General features: G+C 37.0%; 1 protein-coding gene across 19 annotated transcripts in view; it reads right to left on the minus strand.

Annotated features, from left to right (window-relative positions):
• Positions 1–20,089, minus strand: part of MIER1 (MIER1 transcriptional regulator) — a 55,941-nt gene that overhangs the window by 35,521 nt on the left and 331 nt on the right. For 3 of the 19 annotated variants that reach the window (XM_030865886.2, XM_060304495.2, XM_060304498.2), the window contains exons 2-6: positions 19,049–19,149; positions 15,998–16,071; positions 5,842–5,866; positions 5,672–5,708; positions 2,805–2,950 (exon numbers count right to left, since the gene is read on the minus strand). In XM_030865886.2, coding sequence (XP_030721746.1) covers positions 2,805–2,950; positions 5,672–5,708; positions 5,842–5,866; positions 15,998–16,071; positions 19,049–19,149 — 383 coding nt within the window. Of the gene's footprint in view, positions 1–2,804; positions 2,951–4,132; positions 4,258–5,660; positions 5,709–5,841; positions 5,867–13,353; positions 13,372–13,545; positions 13,563–14,556; positions 14,714–15,997; positions 16,075–16,276; positions 16,293–19,048; positions 19,150–19,761; positions 19,885–19,929; positions 20,031–20,089 lie in introns of those variants that run through there. The other 16 variants (XM_060304462.1, XM_060304457.1, XM_060304453.2 and 13 more) reach the window with 16 other exon arrangements.

Below are 20,089 nucleotides of genomic sequence, written 5' to 3' on the forward strand. Positions count from 1 at the left end.
GGTAGAATAAAGGAGAAAATAGGAAAAGACCATAACACAAGCAAAATTTTAGTGAAGCCCATTAGTAATTTTGTACTAATTATAGTAGCCCATTTTCTGAAATAAAATAATCATTCCACTTCATAACCTATTTTCACCTGTACTTGATTATCTCTTCTTGAGTAATTACTTACTCAATTACTTGACTAACACAGAATGTGAAAAACTGGAAAATATAAGATCTTCTTCCTTTACCCTTTATCCCATGGATGGGTTATTCAGAAAAAAGAAAATATATCTAAAGTGGTAAGTTTCTGTGAAATACAGGCAAATAACTAAAAATAACTGCATTTCCACTTCATGAATATATGAAGCCACTGTGACTGATTGTTAAATCAATCGTTTCCTCTGATGTTCACCTAGGTTCTGAATCATCCAAGCAAATTATCCCAGTTTTTGAATGGCTTTCCAGCCTCTTATAAAGAATAGTTCTGACTCCAGATTCCTCGTGTTCTTTTTAACTCATCCTTGAAAAGCTTTTATAACAGCTCTACACCATTACCACTAAGATCAATTCTGTTGTCTGGCTTAATAAAATATTGAATTGCTTAGGTATTATGGATTAAGCCAGTTTTAATCACTAAATGATTCAAAATGGGATCACCTGACAAGATTTGACTTAATACTACTACTTTTCCAGCTCTTTAACTGTACACTTTAAAAAGTTCTAGGGCTTCCCTGGTGGCGCAGTGGTTGGGAGTCCGCCTGCCGATGCAGGGGACACGGGTTCGTGCCCTGGTCTGGGAAGATTCCGCATGCCGCGGAGTGGCTGGGCCTGTGAGCCATGGCCGCTGAGCCTGCACGTCTGGAGCCTGTGCTCCGCAACGGGAGAGGCCACAACAGTGAGAGGCCCGCGTACCGCAAAAAAAAAAAAAAAAAAAAGTTCTAAACTAAAATTCTGAAACATAGATTAATCTTTACTACTGTAAAAGTGGAAGAATTCATTTTTCGATGACATTATGTACTCCAAATGCTTAAAGGCTGGCATATGTCTTTTTTCGTACGTTCTTCTTGTCATGGAGTTCAGCAGATTGTATACATAATACCTTTCAATGATAGCATACCAAACTGATTTATTCATTCATTCAAAAACTCTGGGTGACCACTCTTGCTAGGTGCCATGAAATACATTGGTGAATAAAACAGACTATCCCTCCTCTCATGGAACTAAAGGATACAGACAAAAAAGTTAAACAAACATATAATTACAAATTGTGTTAGGTATAAAGAAAGCATTGAATGGGGTACAGTGGTTTATAAAAGCTGATTATAGTGTAGCTATACAACTAGTGTAGTAAAGGGATAAAGGACCATATCATGTAGGTGGCCTTGCTGGCCAGGGAAAGGAGTCTGGATTTTCTTCTGGTGTAACAGGAAGCCACTGAAGAGCTTTTTAAATAGAAGGCTGATATAAATTGATTTATATTTTGAAAAGATCATCATAGTTGCTGTGGTAATATATTGGAGAGAAGAGTGGTAAAAGAGGACATGAAAAATCAGTTAGGAAGCTACTGTAATAGTCTAAGCTAAAAATGATGGTGACCTGGGCTTGAGGGTAGCAGCAGAGATGGAACAAGAGCCAGATAAGAGATATTTCTGGATAGATATGATAGGTTTATTTAGGAATGGATATTGAGAATGAAGAAAGATGACTCCCTGGTTTCTGACTCAGGCAACAAGGTAAACAGTAGTACCATTTTCTACTGAGATGGAGAATACAGGGAAGAAACAGGCAGAGGAAGGAGAACATCAATCAATAATTCTGTTTAGACATTTAAAATGTAAAGATGTCTACTGAGATATCCAAACAGAAATGTCAAGCAGGTGGTTAGATAAACAAAACTGGAGACAGGGAATAGGTTAATGCTAGAAAAATAAGAAATACTGAGCATACACAGACACCATGGGATTAAATGAGATCAACCACCTAGCTTAGCAGTGTCTAAACTTGGTGTGCACACTTGGTGAAGATGTAGATTTGAGCCCCCCCCCGCCCCGCATTCTGATTCAGTGTGCCTGGGAGAGAGGCATACAAATGCACATTTCTTAGTGAGTCCATGAGTGATTCTGATGCAGCTGACCCTCATACTGTATTCTGAGGAGCACTGATCTACAGACAGAAGAAGACACAACCCAGAACTGAGAACTGGGAAATTCCGAATCTAATCCTTGAGGAAAGCAAGACGAGTCTACAAAAGACACTGAAGAGGAACAAGGAGATCGGGAAAACGACAGTGTGTGCTCTAAAATTCAAAAAAAAGAAGGGAATAGTAAATTGTGTTAATACCTCTGAGAGTTAAGTAGAGAAAAAAGCAACCAAAGGATATAACAATAAAATCACTGGTTATCTTGATAGGAAAGGGGCAGAGACAATCTAGAGCACTTTATGGAGTAAGCAGGAAATGAGGAAGACGATGACAACTCATAAGAAGTTTTGCTTCTGAAGGGGAGTAAATAAAAGGTGCAGTAATTGGGGGAAGGCAGAAGGTATGTAAGAGGAAATTTAGTACCCTTTTTTATATATTTTTGACCCAATATCTGTGATGTTTTACCAAAGTAACTACTGAATTCTAATTCACATAATAAAGTTCTTTTTAAAAAATTTCCAACTTTAAATTATCCCACCTATGACCACATAAAATTTTTCAGTATTGATTATATAATACCACTTTCCCCAAAATAAAGTAGAGAACTAAAATTTAGTGTTTCCTCTCTCCACAAAAAAGTTATAACCACTTCATTCTCTAGCTCTTATTGTTATTTACCCTTGCAAGATCCTCTATTTCAGAACTGAAGTTTGTTTCTCCTTCCATCATTTCTTCCTCTTCTAATGTGCGTTCATCATCAAAATCATGAACCAGCATGTCAGCTGATGGATCAAATTCATGGTCATCTGATGTTGCTGAACCTCCTGGTAAAGAATATTTTAAACAGTTTGGTAAACCAAATTATGTGTATCTTATTAATATTAATTTAATGTATATGTTATCTGAAGCTGGATATGTCAAGTAAAAGTACGAGGGAAAAGCTATGCACAAAAGGCTATGCACGGGAAGTATTATTTGTTGTTTTCTAAAATTCTTGCCCTTACTTATCACCCCCCACAAAATATCTTCTTTAAGGATTATTTTTTACCCTGTTTCACTTCTATATATTTACAGTGACAACCGCAAAACGGGGAGGAGGTGGGGGGAATGTTTGAAGAGTACTGTAATCTTCCAACAAAACGTGAGTTGTAAATAATAAATGGTCATATCAAATAAGAATGATCTTTTGTGTGAGAAAAGTCAATTCATAATCAATTGATTGATATTTAATAGAACCAATGAGTATGAATATACAGTCATGTGAAATACACAATCATCTGAATACACAGTCTAATGAAAATACAGCTGAACTCAAATATTATTTTATCACATATCCACGAAAATATATTCTAATATAAAGGTAGTTGTCCTTAACTTAGTTGAAATAACTCAAAGATAGAGTATAAAAAGCAAAGTTTATTAAAATTACATACAAAACTCTTACGAAAGGCATTAAAAATAATCCAGTAGGTAACTTGTATAAGCTAATCTATTTTTAGCCTTGTGGCTGGAGAATACTGCTGTACTCAATAGGGTCAAAACTTGTAATAGGCGATAGCAAATGCTGGGCATATATAGTCTATAAACTATCCCCACATTTGGCTATTGCCAAACCTGGACTTAAGTTTACAAAAGCATTGTTAACTAATAAACAAATGAGTTACTTAACACTAAAAAAACCAAAAACAATTAGCAATTTATTTTTATCAATTTAAAATGTTAAAGGTTATATTACCTTTATATATACCTACCCTTCTATTTCACTCCATTAAGAAAACCAATAAGTAAAACAGAGATATAGAGGCTGATTTCTTGAAAAATCAGACAATTAGGAATAAGGGGCACCAAAACTCCAGGGTTCTTGTTACCTCACAATATTTTCTTATGTGCCAAATACTATGCTTAAGCACTTCACATACATTATCTCATTTAATCTTCAAACAATCCTATGAACAAAAAACAAAAACTTGAGGCCCAGAGAGTTTAAATAGCATGTTTAAACTCACAGAGCCAGTAGGTGCCAAGAACGGAATTTTAATCCTGGTTCTGCCAATTCCAATGCCTTTGCTTTTACTGTGCTTCAAGGCTCCTGTAAGCCCGAGTTTCAGAAGCAGTAGATATTCTGCCTCAAAGAATACCTGAAAAGAGCCTATGTTCACAAAGATGAGTAAACTGCAAGCTAGGTCAGATGGCAAAGCACTGAGAAGTCAGTATGCTCTCTGAGGAACATAACAAAATATTGATATTAAAAATAAAATAACTAAATATATAATTGCTAAATCAAGTATTATCTTGTTATAATACAAATGAGTTATCAGAGTTTTAGAATGATTTATAAAATAAAAACACTTAAGAAATTATATTACTTTAATTTCTTCTGGAAATTAAGAAGAATGTGGCATAATTTTAGTAGGGGAATCTTAGTACTAGGTGAGGGACCTTAGTACTAGGTGAGGGACTAGACACAAGGGTTCTGTAAGAGCAGTTTGAGAATCACTAATTTAGTTGTTGCTTCTTTGTCCCAATCATTCTTCCTTCTTTCTGAGTTTTCAATGGAAATGTCCCAAAACTTTTCGGTTCACACAGCAATCTTCTAGGACACTTAGTCAATAATTATGTATTCCTACAGATGTTGCTATATTTTTCTTCACCCTTGTTTTAGTTGACTTCTTTTTACCTTGTTCTTTGAGACCAACTAACCATCCTATTCCTTTCTGTTAATCACTAAAGCCGAAGATTAGGCTATCTCCTAGGGAAAAGAATCCCAAAAGTAAATTATTAGGGTTAGGGAGTCTGGTGCTTTGTGTAAGTATTTTGCTTCAGAGTTAAGGCTAGTATCACTGTTTCGTCATAGAATTCCATCCTACTGCAAAATCACTAAAAAGTACCTTACATCTTTGCAAAGACTCAAAAGATAAATTCAGTTTATAATACATCGCGTGCACTCATCATTTTATTACCTTCCCTCCCCTAAATCCTCACCTCTAATGGCTACTAGATGTAACTGGTTTACATTGGTGGAGTCTATAGACAAACCATTTAGCCTGGGTCACATGACTACTATTATTAGCATCAATTCCAAAGTATAGATGTTACAAAGGACACAGCCTTTCACCAGTGGACCAAAAATTTTTTTACATTAAGTTTTTATTCCTAATTTTTTCTTAATTGCCTACAATTATTATTACTTAAAACAATAAACATTTCCTTGGACAGAAGCCTGATACTACAAATAATAAAATCTAAAAATAACTTTCTTAATTTACAACAACACTCATTTGTTGAATCTTTTATTTTACCTTTCCCTCTCTCATATGCGCTAACAGTATTTTTCTCAAATACTCTGAGTTTCCTATACAATCAAATATCTCTAAGCAGTTAATGTTTCCTTTTTAAAAATACACTTCAAATATACTTCAAATCAAACAGCAAATAAAAACTACACAAAATACATGTGGCAATTCATTAAAAAAAAAGAGAGAGAGAAAGAGAGAGAGAGAAGAAACCCACAAATAGTCACGAGGTTGAACTCACAGCAGCCTCACCTGTACCTTCATGGGCAGTCAAATATTTCATCCATTTCTTTTTCCCCAGAGAAAAGAAGCATTCAGAAGAAAAGCAAGTCAGATGATAGTCTAACTCCTCTAACCTTTATGTAACTAATAGGCCAAATGTTAGTCGAACAGAGATTATAAAAAATATAGAAAATACTTACCTGGACTTGAAGACTCAACAGATGGCTGAGTGGGGGAGAAAAGAACAAAAATTAGCATCTTTGTGTAGTAAATCTTTATAAACATTACAGGAATTATTCAATGACTGATATAAACACCAAAAACTATAGTTACGTTTTAATGTCTGAATTGTCTAAGACAAACTAAAACTTCCCATATAATCCTTTCTCTGACATTATGTTAACTTAAACATAGAGAAAAATCTAAAACGTTCCTAAATCTAGAAACAAAGACAATAACGTGGAATTAGATTCAGATTTTAAAGGCAAACATGTATCTCATAATATATGTGGTTCAAGAGATATGATTCTAGATCCTGGAATTCTCTAAAATATTATTTCCTTATCAATACAGGGAAAACCCAAGGTTTGTTATCAAGCTGGTCTCTGGCTTAAAATGAGTGTGAGAAGGGAGGCAGAAACAATTTAAAACGTTGTTTAAAATAAAAATTTCGTTGTAAGAAAGCAGAAGGAAAAATTTAAGTGTTACTTCAGCACCAGACAGTACATTAGGTTAACTTTACTAACACAAAACATACTTTTAAATTACCACAGAATTAACAACCTTTCAAGCTCAAATCTGGGAAGGTTATCTAATGGAAGATCACAAAGATTCCCAATTATAATGTTCCTTCTACTGTACCATTCTACCTCTCATAAATTTAACCACAAGCATCTGGAAAATTTAAAGATAAAATTGTTAGCAATTTATTTTAGTGTTATCACCACTTGACAGTCTGTGGCTGTGTTTTATCTTAATTCACAATTATAAATAAGTCATCTGCAAACATCAACTCCTACAAATTCAATAATAGAAATTCAAAAGATGCCTCAAATGACATAAACTTTATAACTGAAACCTTGCCTATTCATTTCAAGCTATCTATTTCATGCTCATTAGAAGTCAGAGATGCTGGAAGTCCAAAAGCACTAGCAAAAAGATAGAGATATTCTAGTGTTTTCCTTCTTTCTACTAAGAAATGGGGCAGAGAGGCAAGAACAAAATTGAAATGAGCAAAGTGCCCGATTTTTCAAAAGCTAGGCATCTAAGACAAATTCTTATAAGGTGTTAAAAGTCCATTTTGAAAACTGTCCACATTATGCTATTGCAGTAAGTATGCCATTCTAGAGTCCATGTGGTGACTTAGATTGTTTTGAGGCATACTTTTTCAAGGGTCCTATTTTTTCCTTTTAATTCTTACAAAAGAATGGTTCTTGCCTACAGCATTGTCTCATTCTAACAAAAGACCAACAGTATTCAGTATTATATATTTTCAAGTGTCACACCACCATCTTTACTTAAAAGTCACTCTGCCACAACAGAGTGAAAACAGTGCTACTGTTCAATTTGGTTCCTCCAATGGGAAGCTGTAGAGCAGGGTAACAAAGAATGCAACCATAAAAAGGGTTTTTAGCTTGCTTAACATCTTTTGAACAGTTATACACTTCTAGCTCAAAATAGATTTAACCACCACACAAATTATTACACAGCAAATCAGTATTTTAAAATATTAATCCACTTCTACTTCATACTTTATTTCCTAAGTTTAAGCACAACCTCTGTTCAAGGCTACAGCAAAGTTAATGACTATCTTCATCTGGTCCCAGGTTCACTATCCACAGAGTAGCCTTACAATGCTGTTTTTCCTTTTTCGTAAACTTCTGAAATTGGTTTGCATGGCATAAACAAAAAGAACCCAGGACTTCTTTCAAATTAGCTAAAAAGAAATAGCTCTTTGAGCATCTGGTTCTTTTTGAACACTTCAATAATTATTCCGCTTAACAATCTTCTGATTAAAAAGGCTGATTAAAAATAAGTTATTCTACTGAAGAATAAAAGGTACATTTTCACTGATGTTATTACATACTGGCAATAACAGATACTGAATTGCGACTGGCGTCTGTATTTGTATTTGTAAGACGCCTCAGACTGCGCTAAATGCCAATAGACACCACACTGATTGTTGTTTTTACTGGTAAATAGTTACCACTTTAATGTTCTGAAAAAGGCCTGAAATATCTTCCATTTATTAAGATACCAAATGTTTAGAGGACTGATAGCATTTGTAAGTATAGCTGGCATAAGGTAGAACACTCAGTGCTCAAAGATAGCACTAATCATATTATGTAAGACATACTAGAATGTTTTAAAACCATGATTTGATGGATGGTATATCTAGATTAAAACTGGGGGAGGGGAAGTAGGAATGGTTTGCCTATAGATACATATTTTAGTATTCCATGTTCAAAATAAAATTCTACTGTATCAGTTTGATGAAGACGGGAGACCGGTTTCCTGAAAGTTAATTATATCCAATTAAATCAAAGATGAGCTTCTTGAAAACAGGCATTTGAAAATAGTGTATACTGTAAACATTACTTTTGTCCAACCAACAAACTAAATGATTATCTTTCAAATGAAATATGAGATTAGTATCATAATACAGAAAACTTTAGTATGAAATGAGGGCATTTTTTATTTAGGTATTTAAAAGAACAACAGAACCAGCTTATGTTCATAGAGCACTACATATTTTCAAATGCATAAGGTTACCTGATCATAAACCTGACAATAAAGCCTGCCCCACCTACCTCATTTTATAGATTAGCAAACCCAGGGAGATAAACTAACTTGATCAAGGTTCCCCGGTGGGTAGTGAAGGTAAAGCCTAGGATCTGATTCCTTCTATACTTCCCATGGAAACAACTATGTTAAAAAAAAAAAAATTATCTTTACCTCTCTCCTCCTTACTTTCTCTTTCTTTTTAAAATGGTTTTCATCTATCCAAAGCATGTTTAAAAATGTGACTGCAAGTTGTCATCTGTCATGTCAGACTCTTATTTATGTCACATTAGGAACTGGTATCTCTAACAATACCCTCCAGAAAAACCTGCAACATCTACTGTTAATGACTACAGTAAATTAGAAAGGAAGAAGGAGGGGAAAAATAAAACTAAAGCTAAACAGGTAATCATTTGTAGCAATACCTATTTTTAGCAAAAGCTCAAATTATAAAATGTAAGCAGTAAAGAAAATTTTTACATTGGGGATTAAAATGCACTTAAAATGCACTCATACATTACTGGCAGAAGTATGAGTTAGTTTAAGCATTCTGGAGATCATCTTGCCAACATGAACTTACCCTACTGATATGCCTAAAACAGCACACCAAGATACATGTATATCATGTATCACCACAAAGTTGTCTATAGCAAAGAGTTGGGAAAAAATTTAAGTCCATCCTTTAACTAGTTAGAAATGAAATATAGTTTTTCCAAGCAATGGAACATTATTAATCCATTAAAAAGAATGAGACAGTTCTGTTTCTGTTGACTGAGAATAAAATGCTAAAAAGAAATATATATGTATATATAGGTACATGTATCTGGATAAACAGACAGCTATGTTAGGAGTAAAAAGCAAAGTATAGAGGAGAGAGTAAATTGGGCTGGAATATACATAAAAAGTTTTCCCCCAAAAGGATACACAAGAATCTGTTAACAACAGTTACCTCTAGAGTATGGGTTGCAGAAAGAAGGCTTTTTTCATTTTATACCTTTCTGTACTGTTGGAATTTTTTAACCACTTGCAAGCATTACTCTTTGTTTTTTAAAAAGGAAGTCAGTAAAGACTATCTCGTGGAATTATGAGCTATTTTCACTTTCTTCCTTTACTTTTAGATTTTCAAGAAAACCTAGTATTTGCCTTTTTTTTCTTTTTTAACAAGTCTGTATAATTTTGAAAAATAACCTAGTTTTCTTTTAGGTACATAATTGTTTTATCTGAGATGGAAAACACTAGAGAGACAGAATATGAATAGGCTAAATCAAATTAAAGAATGAACTCTGTTAACTTTTATAGCAACTTTTATACTGTCACCCATATATATGATTCAGTTGATCAAGCTGCTAATAATTGTGAAACATTCAATGCCTCAGATTTGTTCAAATGTTTTTCTTCTGTATTTTTCTAGACCATGGTAAGAAATATCCCATATACCAGAAAACTGCAAACTGAGAGATAAAAGATCAACTAACTAGAATATCACCATTACTAAAACATAAATAAATAAGGTAGTAAAAACATGAAGTAGTCATTAGACTCTTTTAACCCAGGCAATCAAGAGCGTATTTTTCAGTAAGTATAACTGTCCTAATTGTTCCCCTCAAACCAATTCCACCACCATTTAAGTATTATTACCACCTACTTAGTAATGCAGACGCTGAATCACAGATTCTCACCGGGATGAAGACAGACAGGAGTTTAGGGCCTACTCCAGGGTGGAGAAGGCAGGGAGACTGTGCCAGGGCCCACCATCTCTCTTCCTCCATACACAATTAAATCACTTAACTTTGCTGTTGGTTAACAAAGCCTTGGAGTTAAAACTAGCAAGTTTACCACAGTAGTAGTAATTCAGAGGATGAACTGCTATTACTCAGCACTAGGAATTCAGAGGCCTACTAGGTTCCAGTCTTAATTGTGCCACAAACGGCACCGTCTAGGACAAATTGCGTAAGCTCTCTGCTCAGTTTCATCTTCCCTTAGGTGAAAAGATTTAGATTTCTTCAAGTTTAGTTCAATTTCCTTTGAGATCTAAGTTCTTTACTTTTATTATGAATTGCTCAAAAGACATAAACACTACTGAGGAGTACTTAGCTCCATGGATGGGATATGTTTAAGATTCTTCTAAATTTTTTTTTAAAATCTAGGGCTACTGGGAAAAAAGATCTCAATGTGCAAAAAGCTTTTGGGGGTTGCTACTTTATGAATTTCATATCTACATAAACCTAATTATACAAGTCATTCTAAGCCACGGCATAAGTCGAACAGAATGGGTCCCAGCAACAACTGGTATGTGAACTTAAGCACTGCAATGAATTTGCAAATCTTTTGAAATATACAGGGACTCCATCTGAACTTTATGCAATAAATTTCTATATAGCTGATTACCTTTTACGAAGAAACACTGAAGTTTCACTGGCAGTGTTGTATTTCTGAATTATTTGGGAAAATGATTAGTCTCAAGAATTCTCTAAAAGAAATTCACTTCTATATTTCCCAACTAATCTTTCCTACCTTATCAAGCACTTTGACTATTACTCCTTCTGAATTAAGCTTTTTAAGACTTTCATGCATTGGTATTAAGCACTTTGGATAATTCCTTAATAGCTCTGTAAGTATAAACACCAAAAAAAGGTTTTTTTTCATTAGCAGTTTTAAGGCCTAAATTCATTGCAGTAAAACAAGTTTTGTTTAGAGTAGAAATTAACACTATCAAGAACAGCAGTCAAGATGATCCCATTTCCTTAAGAAACAAAATTCAAATACCCTTGAAAAATGCTAAACAGGGAGTCTGTTTTTAAGAGAAATGGACAGATTGGATAGTGAATAAATAAGATTATGTATTATTTTTGGAAATACTAAAATACTTTAAACTAATACAGAATAGCAAATCCATTAAATTTTCTTCTCTTTATGAGACAACAATATGGCCTAGGTGAAAAGACAGGTCTTGCACTATGCTGTGGCTTTTTTTCCTTGAAAAGGAAGTCCCTTATGTGTTTACAAACTCTGAAATAAAAAACAAATTGTTCATTCCCAAAGGTCTATTCACCACATTCCTTATAAAACCTAAAGGATCGCCTATTTCTTCCTCTTATTCTCTCTCTCATTGCCTTTGTAAAACTGCCACTGCCCTGTAATTTCCTTCCTTTAAGTGTGACTAGGAGAGCCTCCTTTTGGAAGGTTGATTAATAATTTTAAGAGATAATAAACAATGAGAAATATTACCAAAAAGTATTAAGAAAGGGAGCATATGTTATTACTTCTGTATACATTAAGTATGTTTTTAACGTTACTACAATTTTAATAAGCATTAAACACATACTTACTATTATGGACTAAGATGATCAGATCAAGTATGAAAAATTAGTGTTTTGTATTCACATCTAAAGCAAATTGTATTTAAGAATTAAATATTTTTCTGGAGAAACAAGGTCAGGGTCATTCTATGTAGGAAACAACAACAAAAAAGCACAGAAGCATAATACCTACATTTTTCTCTGGAAACTTATTTCTTCAATAACCCGTTTTCCCCTCAGATTTATCAAATAAGCGCATACTGTCACTTTGCGCTTAGTGTTATTTTATCAGTTAGTGTCAATACTCAGGTCTATTTAACCAAAAGTGCAAGAGCAGGGCATTTGAATTATTTTACCACATGCTTTGTATTGGCAGCATAAAGAATGAATCTCCTGAGCGTTCACATAAAAGTAAAAGCACTCTATAATATAAAACAAGCATTTCTCCTTATCTAATTTTTAAAATGACCAGTCTCTAAAATCATTCTAAAATTTTTTTTTTATTCTAGATTTTCTGTAGGAGATGAAGGTTCCTCCGCTCTTCCTCCAAATTCACTATAAATAAAACCATCTACAAGTAATGGAAGAATATAAAAGATGAATTTTTAAGATACCAGGTCACTAAAAAAGTGCACTGAAAACAAAATTCAGGGTTTTTTTCTCCCTGAAACTGAACTATCCATGTGTTCCTACAGAATATGAGAGTTCCATTCTCCAAATGATGTAATGTTTAAGCAAACTAAAACATACACTTGAAACTATTAGGAAATGACCAGTGGCTCAAAATATTGCTTTTCTTCTCTTACATGAATGCAACCATCTTTAATTTCTAAAACAAATAAAATGTTAAAATGCTTTTATTTACATATTAAGTTTTCAGTGTGGTAGGCAGTTAAAATTTCTGAGTAAGCTTTTAAATTTAAATTTCACCGTATTTTCATACGCTAAGATATTTTCCTTCAGTAATATCTTGCTTTAAAATATGACTACAGAACTTAAAGCTCAAACCATTGTGAGCAGCACCACGAGGCAAGAAACCACATCTCCTATGACAACACACTGCTGCTTATCTAATGGGCATGGGATCCAATGAAGACTATTTGACAAAATATATGTAAATCCAGCTACACAGAACCCCTTCCCCTGTTACATATGAAGGAAAGAATCACTTAAGAACCTCATCAAGGCTAAAAACCTTTCAGCCCAGTGAAATAAATCCAGTCACATTTAAGTGAAATACAAAGAACTATGTTTTCTCCAACTCATAATTTCTTGAAATACAATTATTTAACCACAAAGAGCAAAAGAAATTGAAATAAATCCTAAGATCTAAATTTAGTTTTAAATCAGAATATTGAATTTTTAAAAATAATACTGGCAGCAATCAATCCTGCTACAGTAAAATCTCTTCCTCTTTTAATAGCAAATACTCCAAGACATAAATATAAAGTCAGTTTCCATAAAGGGGAAGGAGCACCCTAAGAGCCACTCCAGAAAACTGTTTAAGCTTTAGGTCTCTCCACTCAACAGGTACATGAAAAGGCCTCCAAATTAAGATTCTTTTCCATAACCTATGTTTCTGTATTCCAAGGTTTTAAAAGGAGAAATTATGGTACTGATAAGTGTACTCACCATTGACTTCATTTAGCAAATAATGAAGACAAAAACTGGGGTTGGATGATAAATAAAATTACCTACTTCCTGAATCTGTTTTTAGGTGCCTCTGAGACTATGAAAATGGTAATTCTCACATGAATAAAAATGGCTTTATCAACATTTAGAGTGGCTCTACTCAAAGAAGACATAAAAGTCCAAATATATCACCTCTTGAACTCCAGCGAGTAAAGGACAGCGAAATTCTTCAGACGGTAAGGGGAAAAAACGTGTTTAAAAAAAAATCAAATATTTAAAGGTTTAAATCAGAGGGAAAAATTTAAATCTCCAGTAGCATATACTAAATTCAAATTAATCGAGAGAGGTTATTTGCCCACCGATCTGAGGCCCCAAAATGTAAAACAACTGCCACCGAAAAAGGGGGCTTTGGCAACTCTTTTACTAGAAAAAGAGCAAACGGGGGAAAAAAAATTTTTCCCTAAGGGGTAAAAAAACTGGAAGAGAAAGAAGACAAGAATAGACAGCCTAGATTTGCAAGGGGGGTAAATGCCTGGAAAGTGATGGGGGGTAAGAAAGGGAGAAAGCAACTCTTCTGAAACGTAAAGAGAGTGAAAGAGGTTCTCCGGTGGGGGGGAAGGGGAATGTTTGAAGAAATGGGGAGACTCCCCCAACCTAGAGGGATGGATTGCGAAAGACCAGGTTTATTTCTCCACGCTCATCTGGTCACCATCTAGAAAATTACAGAGTTAATCAAAGGCCGTTTTCCCCAACACAGGCAGAATGTCAGTAGCAAACCGACAAGGGTGACGCGGAAGGGCGCAACAGCATCTCGGCTAGGGAAGGAAGAAACTTCGCAAGAAGAGGAAGCAGCAGCTCCTCTCTTCGCCCCTAGCACCGGCCGGCGAAGTTGCGCCACAGGCGCCCCAGCCCCGCGGGCGCCCCCTCCCCCTCGCCCCTCTCCGTACGCACGGCTACGCAGCCCTCGACCTTTCAAAGTGCCCCCCGAAGTCCAACTACGCCTCCGCTTCCTCCTGCCCCCGGACCCATCCCAACTAAGTTCCACGGAAAGCTCCCGCCCAGAGCGCGGCCTGTTCCGGACAACAGGTGGGCAGTGGCGCCAGCAGGGCTGGGCCTCCCCTAGCCAGGCCCACTCCACTCCTCCCCAGCCCGGACCTGGGGGCGCCCGGCTCCGGGACGGGGAGGGGGAGCTCACTCCCTTACCTCCGCCATATTTGCCGTACTGACGGGTCACATCTCCGCGGCGGCCGCAGCTGGGTCACGGCCAGAACCCGGATGTAAGACTCGGCAACGGGACTCCAGCCGCCGCCGCCACCGTCTCTGCCGCTCCCGCCGCCGCTGCCTCGGCGGGAACGCGCAGGAGCCGCCCGAGCGCGTCCACCACACCCCACTCCGCCCCCTCGCGGCGCCCGGGCTGAGCTGGACTAGAGGGAAAAGGCCGGAGCGCGCGCGCGCGCGGCCCCGAGGCAGCCCTCCCCCGGAGGAGCGCAGAGGAGGCGGAGCCAAGGTGGGTGTGGGGGGAGGCGGGCATCTTAGTGCCGGGCGCCTGCCCTAGCGGATCCGCGACTCCAGCCCGGGAGAGGGCTCTAGGGACCAGAGAGGTCGAGGAAACTAGCCAAACTAGCCGCGTCCTGCCTTCATATCGCAGGGGAAAAGATACGATACATTTCACATGTAGGCTTTTTTTGAAGTGCATTTGTTAGAAAACGGATGTTGCTGTGATGCAACAGCTGCAACTAGTGCGCTTTGAAAGCGGTTATCCCTTGACAGATATTTCTCTCGGTTCTTTCCCTACAGGAACTGTAATCCCATGTACCACAATCTTAGAGGTCACAGCAGAGATTAAGAAAAGGGATTGTGCTAGGTAGACTGCCATCCTCATATATCATTTGCTTTTCCTCATACACCTGCAATGCCAGTAGCAACATAATTGTGCAACGGCTGAATTCTGCACAACTAGAGAAAATTTTTAAATGTGAAATATTGAAAAGCTGCTCTTTAATAGATATAAATAATCTCCGACTCGACTGCATAGATGGAGAACTTGCTTATGTGCAACGCCTGAAATGCCTGCAAGTTAAAAGTTTATTTTAATGTATTGGCCTAGAACTGCCAAGTGGCTTTGGTGACAATTCTGATGACTGCCAGAGCCAATGATTGCAAAATAACAAACATGTTTCACCTCCATTACTAAGGCAGATACTGGGTAATGCAAACGTGATATTAAAACGTGCACTAACACATTTTACCAAACCAGAAGTTAGAAAGTCTTATTTCATAAAGACCTGTTTTCCCCCAAATGTTCAAGGGTTCTTCTTATTGCAATTTCAAAAATGACTACCAAAGTCAACAAGTTATATATGAAACTCATTCATTCCCTCCAAATAATGTGATGCCAGCTCTGCAATATATTGCATAAACGTGCACGTATACAATTTTTCTTTAAACTGATACTTAACTTACAAGGAATATGGGGAAGTCTGTTTTAAGTTATTTGTATTCCCTTAAAATTCTAGACTCTATTAAGTAGCTTATTTCCAAAGATTCAACATTAACTTGAAATTCTTATGTCCAATAATAATTTGTGCATGAATATTTTGTGCATTTATAGGTATATGAAGTAGCTGCTAAGTAAGGACATTACCTGGTAATATGACAGGAAAAGAGTCCACAGACAGTCTGTAAACCAATTAAACATAAACATCTGATGCACATTTTCTACTGAAAGAAAAGCAAGGGAAAGAAGAGAAAGGAAAACTTTAAGGTTCCCAAATCTACAAACAATTTTTACCATTAACTGTACTGTACAGTATTTTCATTTTATTTTTTTATAATACTTATATAAAAGTGTTTTTCAGGATTCCTTGAGGGAATAAATATTTTAGCATAGGTATACAGTTTCTGAGTTACCCTGTTGAATTACCTTAGTCCTTTGGACTCGAAATAGAAATGACTTTTGTATAAGCCAGTTCATATTCAAACACTTTTCACTTTGAGATGCTTGATGGAAACAGCTGTGAAGGCAAAGAACAATGTATGTGCATAGACCTGAGGTGGGTAAAGATAAGAAAAATAAGGGGCCTAGAGGTAGAAACTCAGGCTTTATAAAACCACTGGTTGAAGGAGAATTATCCATTTAAATACTAAAGCTAATATATGAAATTTAGCGGGTTATCAAAAGGAAAATTAAAAAGTATTGTCAAAATGCAAGGTACAGGAATAACTTGCTTAAGCCTGTTAAATCTTTGATTCTTCAGTTAATTCATCAACAAGAATCCCAATTGTGATAAAGAGCTGGGGATCACGGTCCCTTAAGCTACTGAATAAATAAGCTACTGAATAAATTCTGAAATTGTCAGGAATATCGAGGTCTGGGACGTATTTGAATAGATATCCATCTTACTGATAAATGACTTTTAGGTTTATTAATATTGTGTTATCAATTTTACTATTTTTATGTGGCATTATCGTTTAGGGGAAACATTCCCTCTACATTTTTCTCCTTCCTTTTTTTGTAAATGTGGGTTACATGATTTTTTTTTTTAGGTTCAGGTATTCTAAAGGTAAAAAGAAACAGCTCCAATATTGTAAGTCATTGGTAACATTATTATTGAATTCAATATAGTTTTACTCCCCATTTTATTCTAGTGCTATACTTCAAAAATTTTAAGGAGCCATCTTAAGGAAAGCAAATTCTCAAAACGCTTGCTTACCTCTTCAGTATCAAATATGTAAAAATAAACTATTCATTAGTCATAGAATCTTAATGTTGGATGGGATCTTAGAGGTCCTTAGTCAATTTCTACACTGTCTAGGTGGGAATCCCTCATTCTGTTTCCCCACTACCAGGCTTTTCTGCCTAAGCTTAAACACCTCCAATGACTCACTATCTCATGAAAAGGCTGCTCTTCAAAAAAACCTCTAATGTTTGGAACATTCTTCTTTTTAACAAACCAGAATCTACCTCCTTGGTATTTCCACCCATTACCCTGAGTTCTTCAGCACTTTGGATTAATTCAACAGATGTCTTCTTTGTATTCAAATACAAACACTCAATATTTATACTTGGGTCAACAAAAAATAAATCTTTAAAGCCTACTGATACCAGAGGAGCTGAAAACAGGACATTAGAGTTGAAAGCATGAGAAAATTCACCGTTGCCTATGAGCTGTTTAAAATTATTACGGTTTATAATCTTTATTTTGTGATATCCAAAATGGTAGCTGTTAGAATTGTGTAGTAAAACGTTTACAGTTAAGCTAAAAGGTGTGGTTAATTCCAATTATATGTGAGGTTTGTGGCTAATGTCCCAAAACAAAAAAATCACTATACAAAGCCTGAATAAATGCCTCTTTAGCTCCCATTCCCCACCTAAAGGCTTCCTTATTTTCAGGCAAACTAACATTAACTTTTACCACATAAGCTACTCAAAACTGCTGTTATATTGGGAAATTCTTTTTAAGCAATTTACTGCATACTCCATTAAAAAGTTTTAAACAATTTTATAGAGGCTGCAATACACAAACATAATACATACACACTCACACACACACAAACCCCTCGAAGTTATTTTGCTATTAACAAAAGCATTTTAAGGTCTCAATTTTTCTTCAGCCAGTATCCCAAACTAACCAATAAGTAACCTGGCAATTTACACATACCTAAGAAATATAACCTTTTATTCAGGACCAATACCTGATTCAAATATAATGTATACAATATAAACATGTTATGCACTTCAAAAAGGTACCTCTCAAAATGCACCAAGAAGGGCTTCCCTGGTGGTGCAGTGGTTGAGAGTCTGCCTGCCGATGCAGGGGACACGGGTTCGTGCCCCGGTCCGGGAGGATCCCACATGCCACGGAGCGGCTGGGCCCGTGAGCCATGGCCGCTGAGCCTGCGCGTCTGGAGCCTGTGCTCCGCAACAGGAGAGGCCACAGCAGTGACAGGCCCGCGTACCGCAAAAAAAAAAACAAAAACAAGAACAACAAAAAAAATGCACCAAGAAAACAATTCAGACTCTGGGGCTGTTTGAATGAAATAGATTAAAACAGCACATTCAAAACCCTAAAACCAAATTCTGTATCTAACAATTTTCAGAGTCCATGAGTCCCTTTTGAGATTATTGTGTTAACTATTTCCTTAAATTTTTATTTAAGAGTGACAGGCTACACATGATGTGCAGGTGAAAATTTATGAATAACTATACTAATTTGGTTGAAGATAGATAAATGTCAAAAAACTTCACCTATTTTTAAAATGTGCATTTTAGATAAATTGAGTTTTACCTTTACTCTAGCAGGCAAAATGTAGGTTACAAAGCAGTAATGCATTACATTTGGAAGCCCCACATCTATGACAATCAGCATCATCTTTTTGTTGGTTTGATTTTTATTATTAACGCCACCCCAAAACACCTATATAGCCTTTTGGTTCTTCAAAGAACAGTTCTGGTTTTTCTTTTCATAATTTTTACATAAAGAGTTTTATCCAGTGGCTCCATTTTATCAGATTATCACAAACTGATACTTTGATAGTTTTTATATTGTTGACATGTTATTTTTATCTCACCCAAATTCTGGAAATTATTGGCCCATCAGCAGTTCTCAAACACTGGAAGAGTAATATAACATTTATATTACTTGAGGGAGTTTGGACTTTCCCTCCCTTAATCTCCAAGTGTGCCCCTGCCTACCAGCATCACATCCGTCTTGTCTGCATTGAACCTCAACCAGTTGGTTCTTAACCACGTCCGAAACTCAGCCAGGCACTGGGAGAATCGAGCCACCACACCATCTGGATCAAAGGAAAGAGAGCCTCAGTAGTAACGAGACTAGAGACGATGATACTACAAGCTCACCATTCGCCCTGTCTCTAATTTTTAAAAAGACGGCCAGGAATTAGGACAGGAATCCCATGACAATTTTAGAAAAACATTAATGAGTCTTGAGTCATGCAATTTGTAACTGATGATAAAGGAATAAAAGCGATCCAATAAATAGGTCGCCTCATTCCACCCATGATTGAAGAAAGGTTCACTCAAGTCCGGGTCATCTCGTCTAAGCGGCCTCAGTAGACGGGCCAATCTTGGAACTGCATAAGCTTTTCTGCAAAATTAAGAGTTTTAGCGTTGGAAGAAGCTTTAGGTATAATTGGGGCCCCAGAGAGAGGTAGTGACTCGCCCAAGGTCACACAGCAAACGAGGACTAGAGATGGTCTCCAGGCCAGAGATCTTTCCACCAAAAGCTGAAAGAACAAGGCCATTCAAAGACTAGGGAGGCATCTGCCCCCAGGGATACACCCAAGGCCTGGGAAGACCTCATTCCCTCACAACACCACCCTCTTCGAGCTTCTCTTCCCTCCCTCACTCCCTCCGAAAAGGGCCGGTTTGCCCAAGACCCTGCTCACCACAGGGGGCTGCAGTGGGAGCAGGAGCCTTCCCGGGCTGAGACAGAACCCGGAGATACTGCGGAAAAGAGGCGGAGCCACAGCGGGGCGGTCAGCTTGACCCCACCCCGACCGCGTTCCGGGGCCGACTGGAGAAAGGCGGAAGCAGACAAGGCGAAGCGAACTCACTCCGCAGCGGACTCCCAGCGCGCCGCGGACGCCGGGGAAGACTGGCGCCGGCGCCACCGCCGCCGCCGCCGCCGCCGCCACCGCCACCGCCAAAGCAAAAGACCAGTCTGGGAAGGGGGTGGATGGCGATGCAGAGCTGCGCATGCGCCTTGGGTGGCCG

The sequence above is a fragment of the Globicephala melas genome, chromosome 1, assembly GCF_963455315.2.
Source record: "Globicephala melas chromosome 1, mGloMel1.2, whole genome shotgun sequence".
Taxonomy (NCBI): domain Eukaryota; kingdom Metazoa; phylum Chordata; class Mammalia; order Artiodactyla; family Delphinidae; genus Globicephala; species Globicephala melas.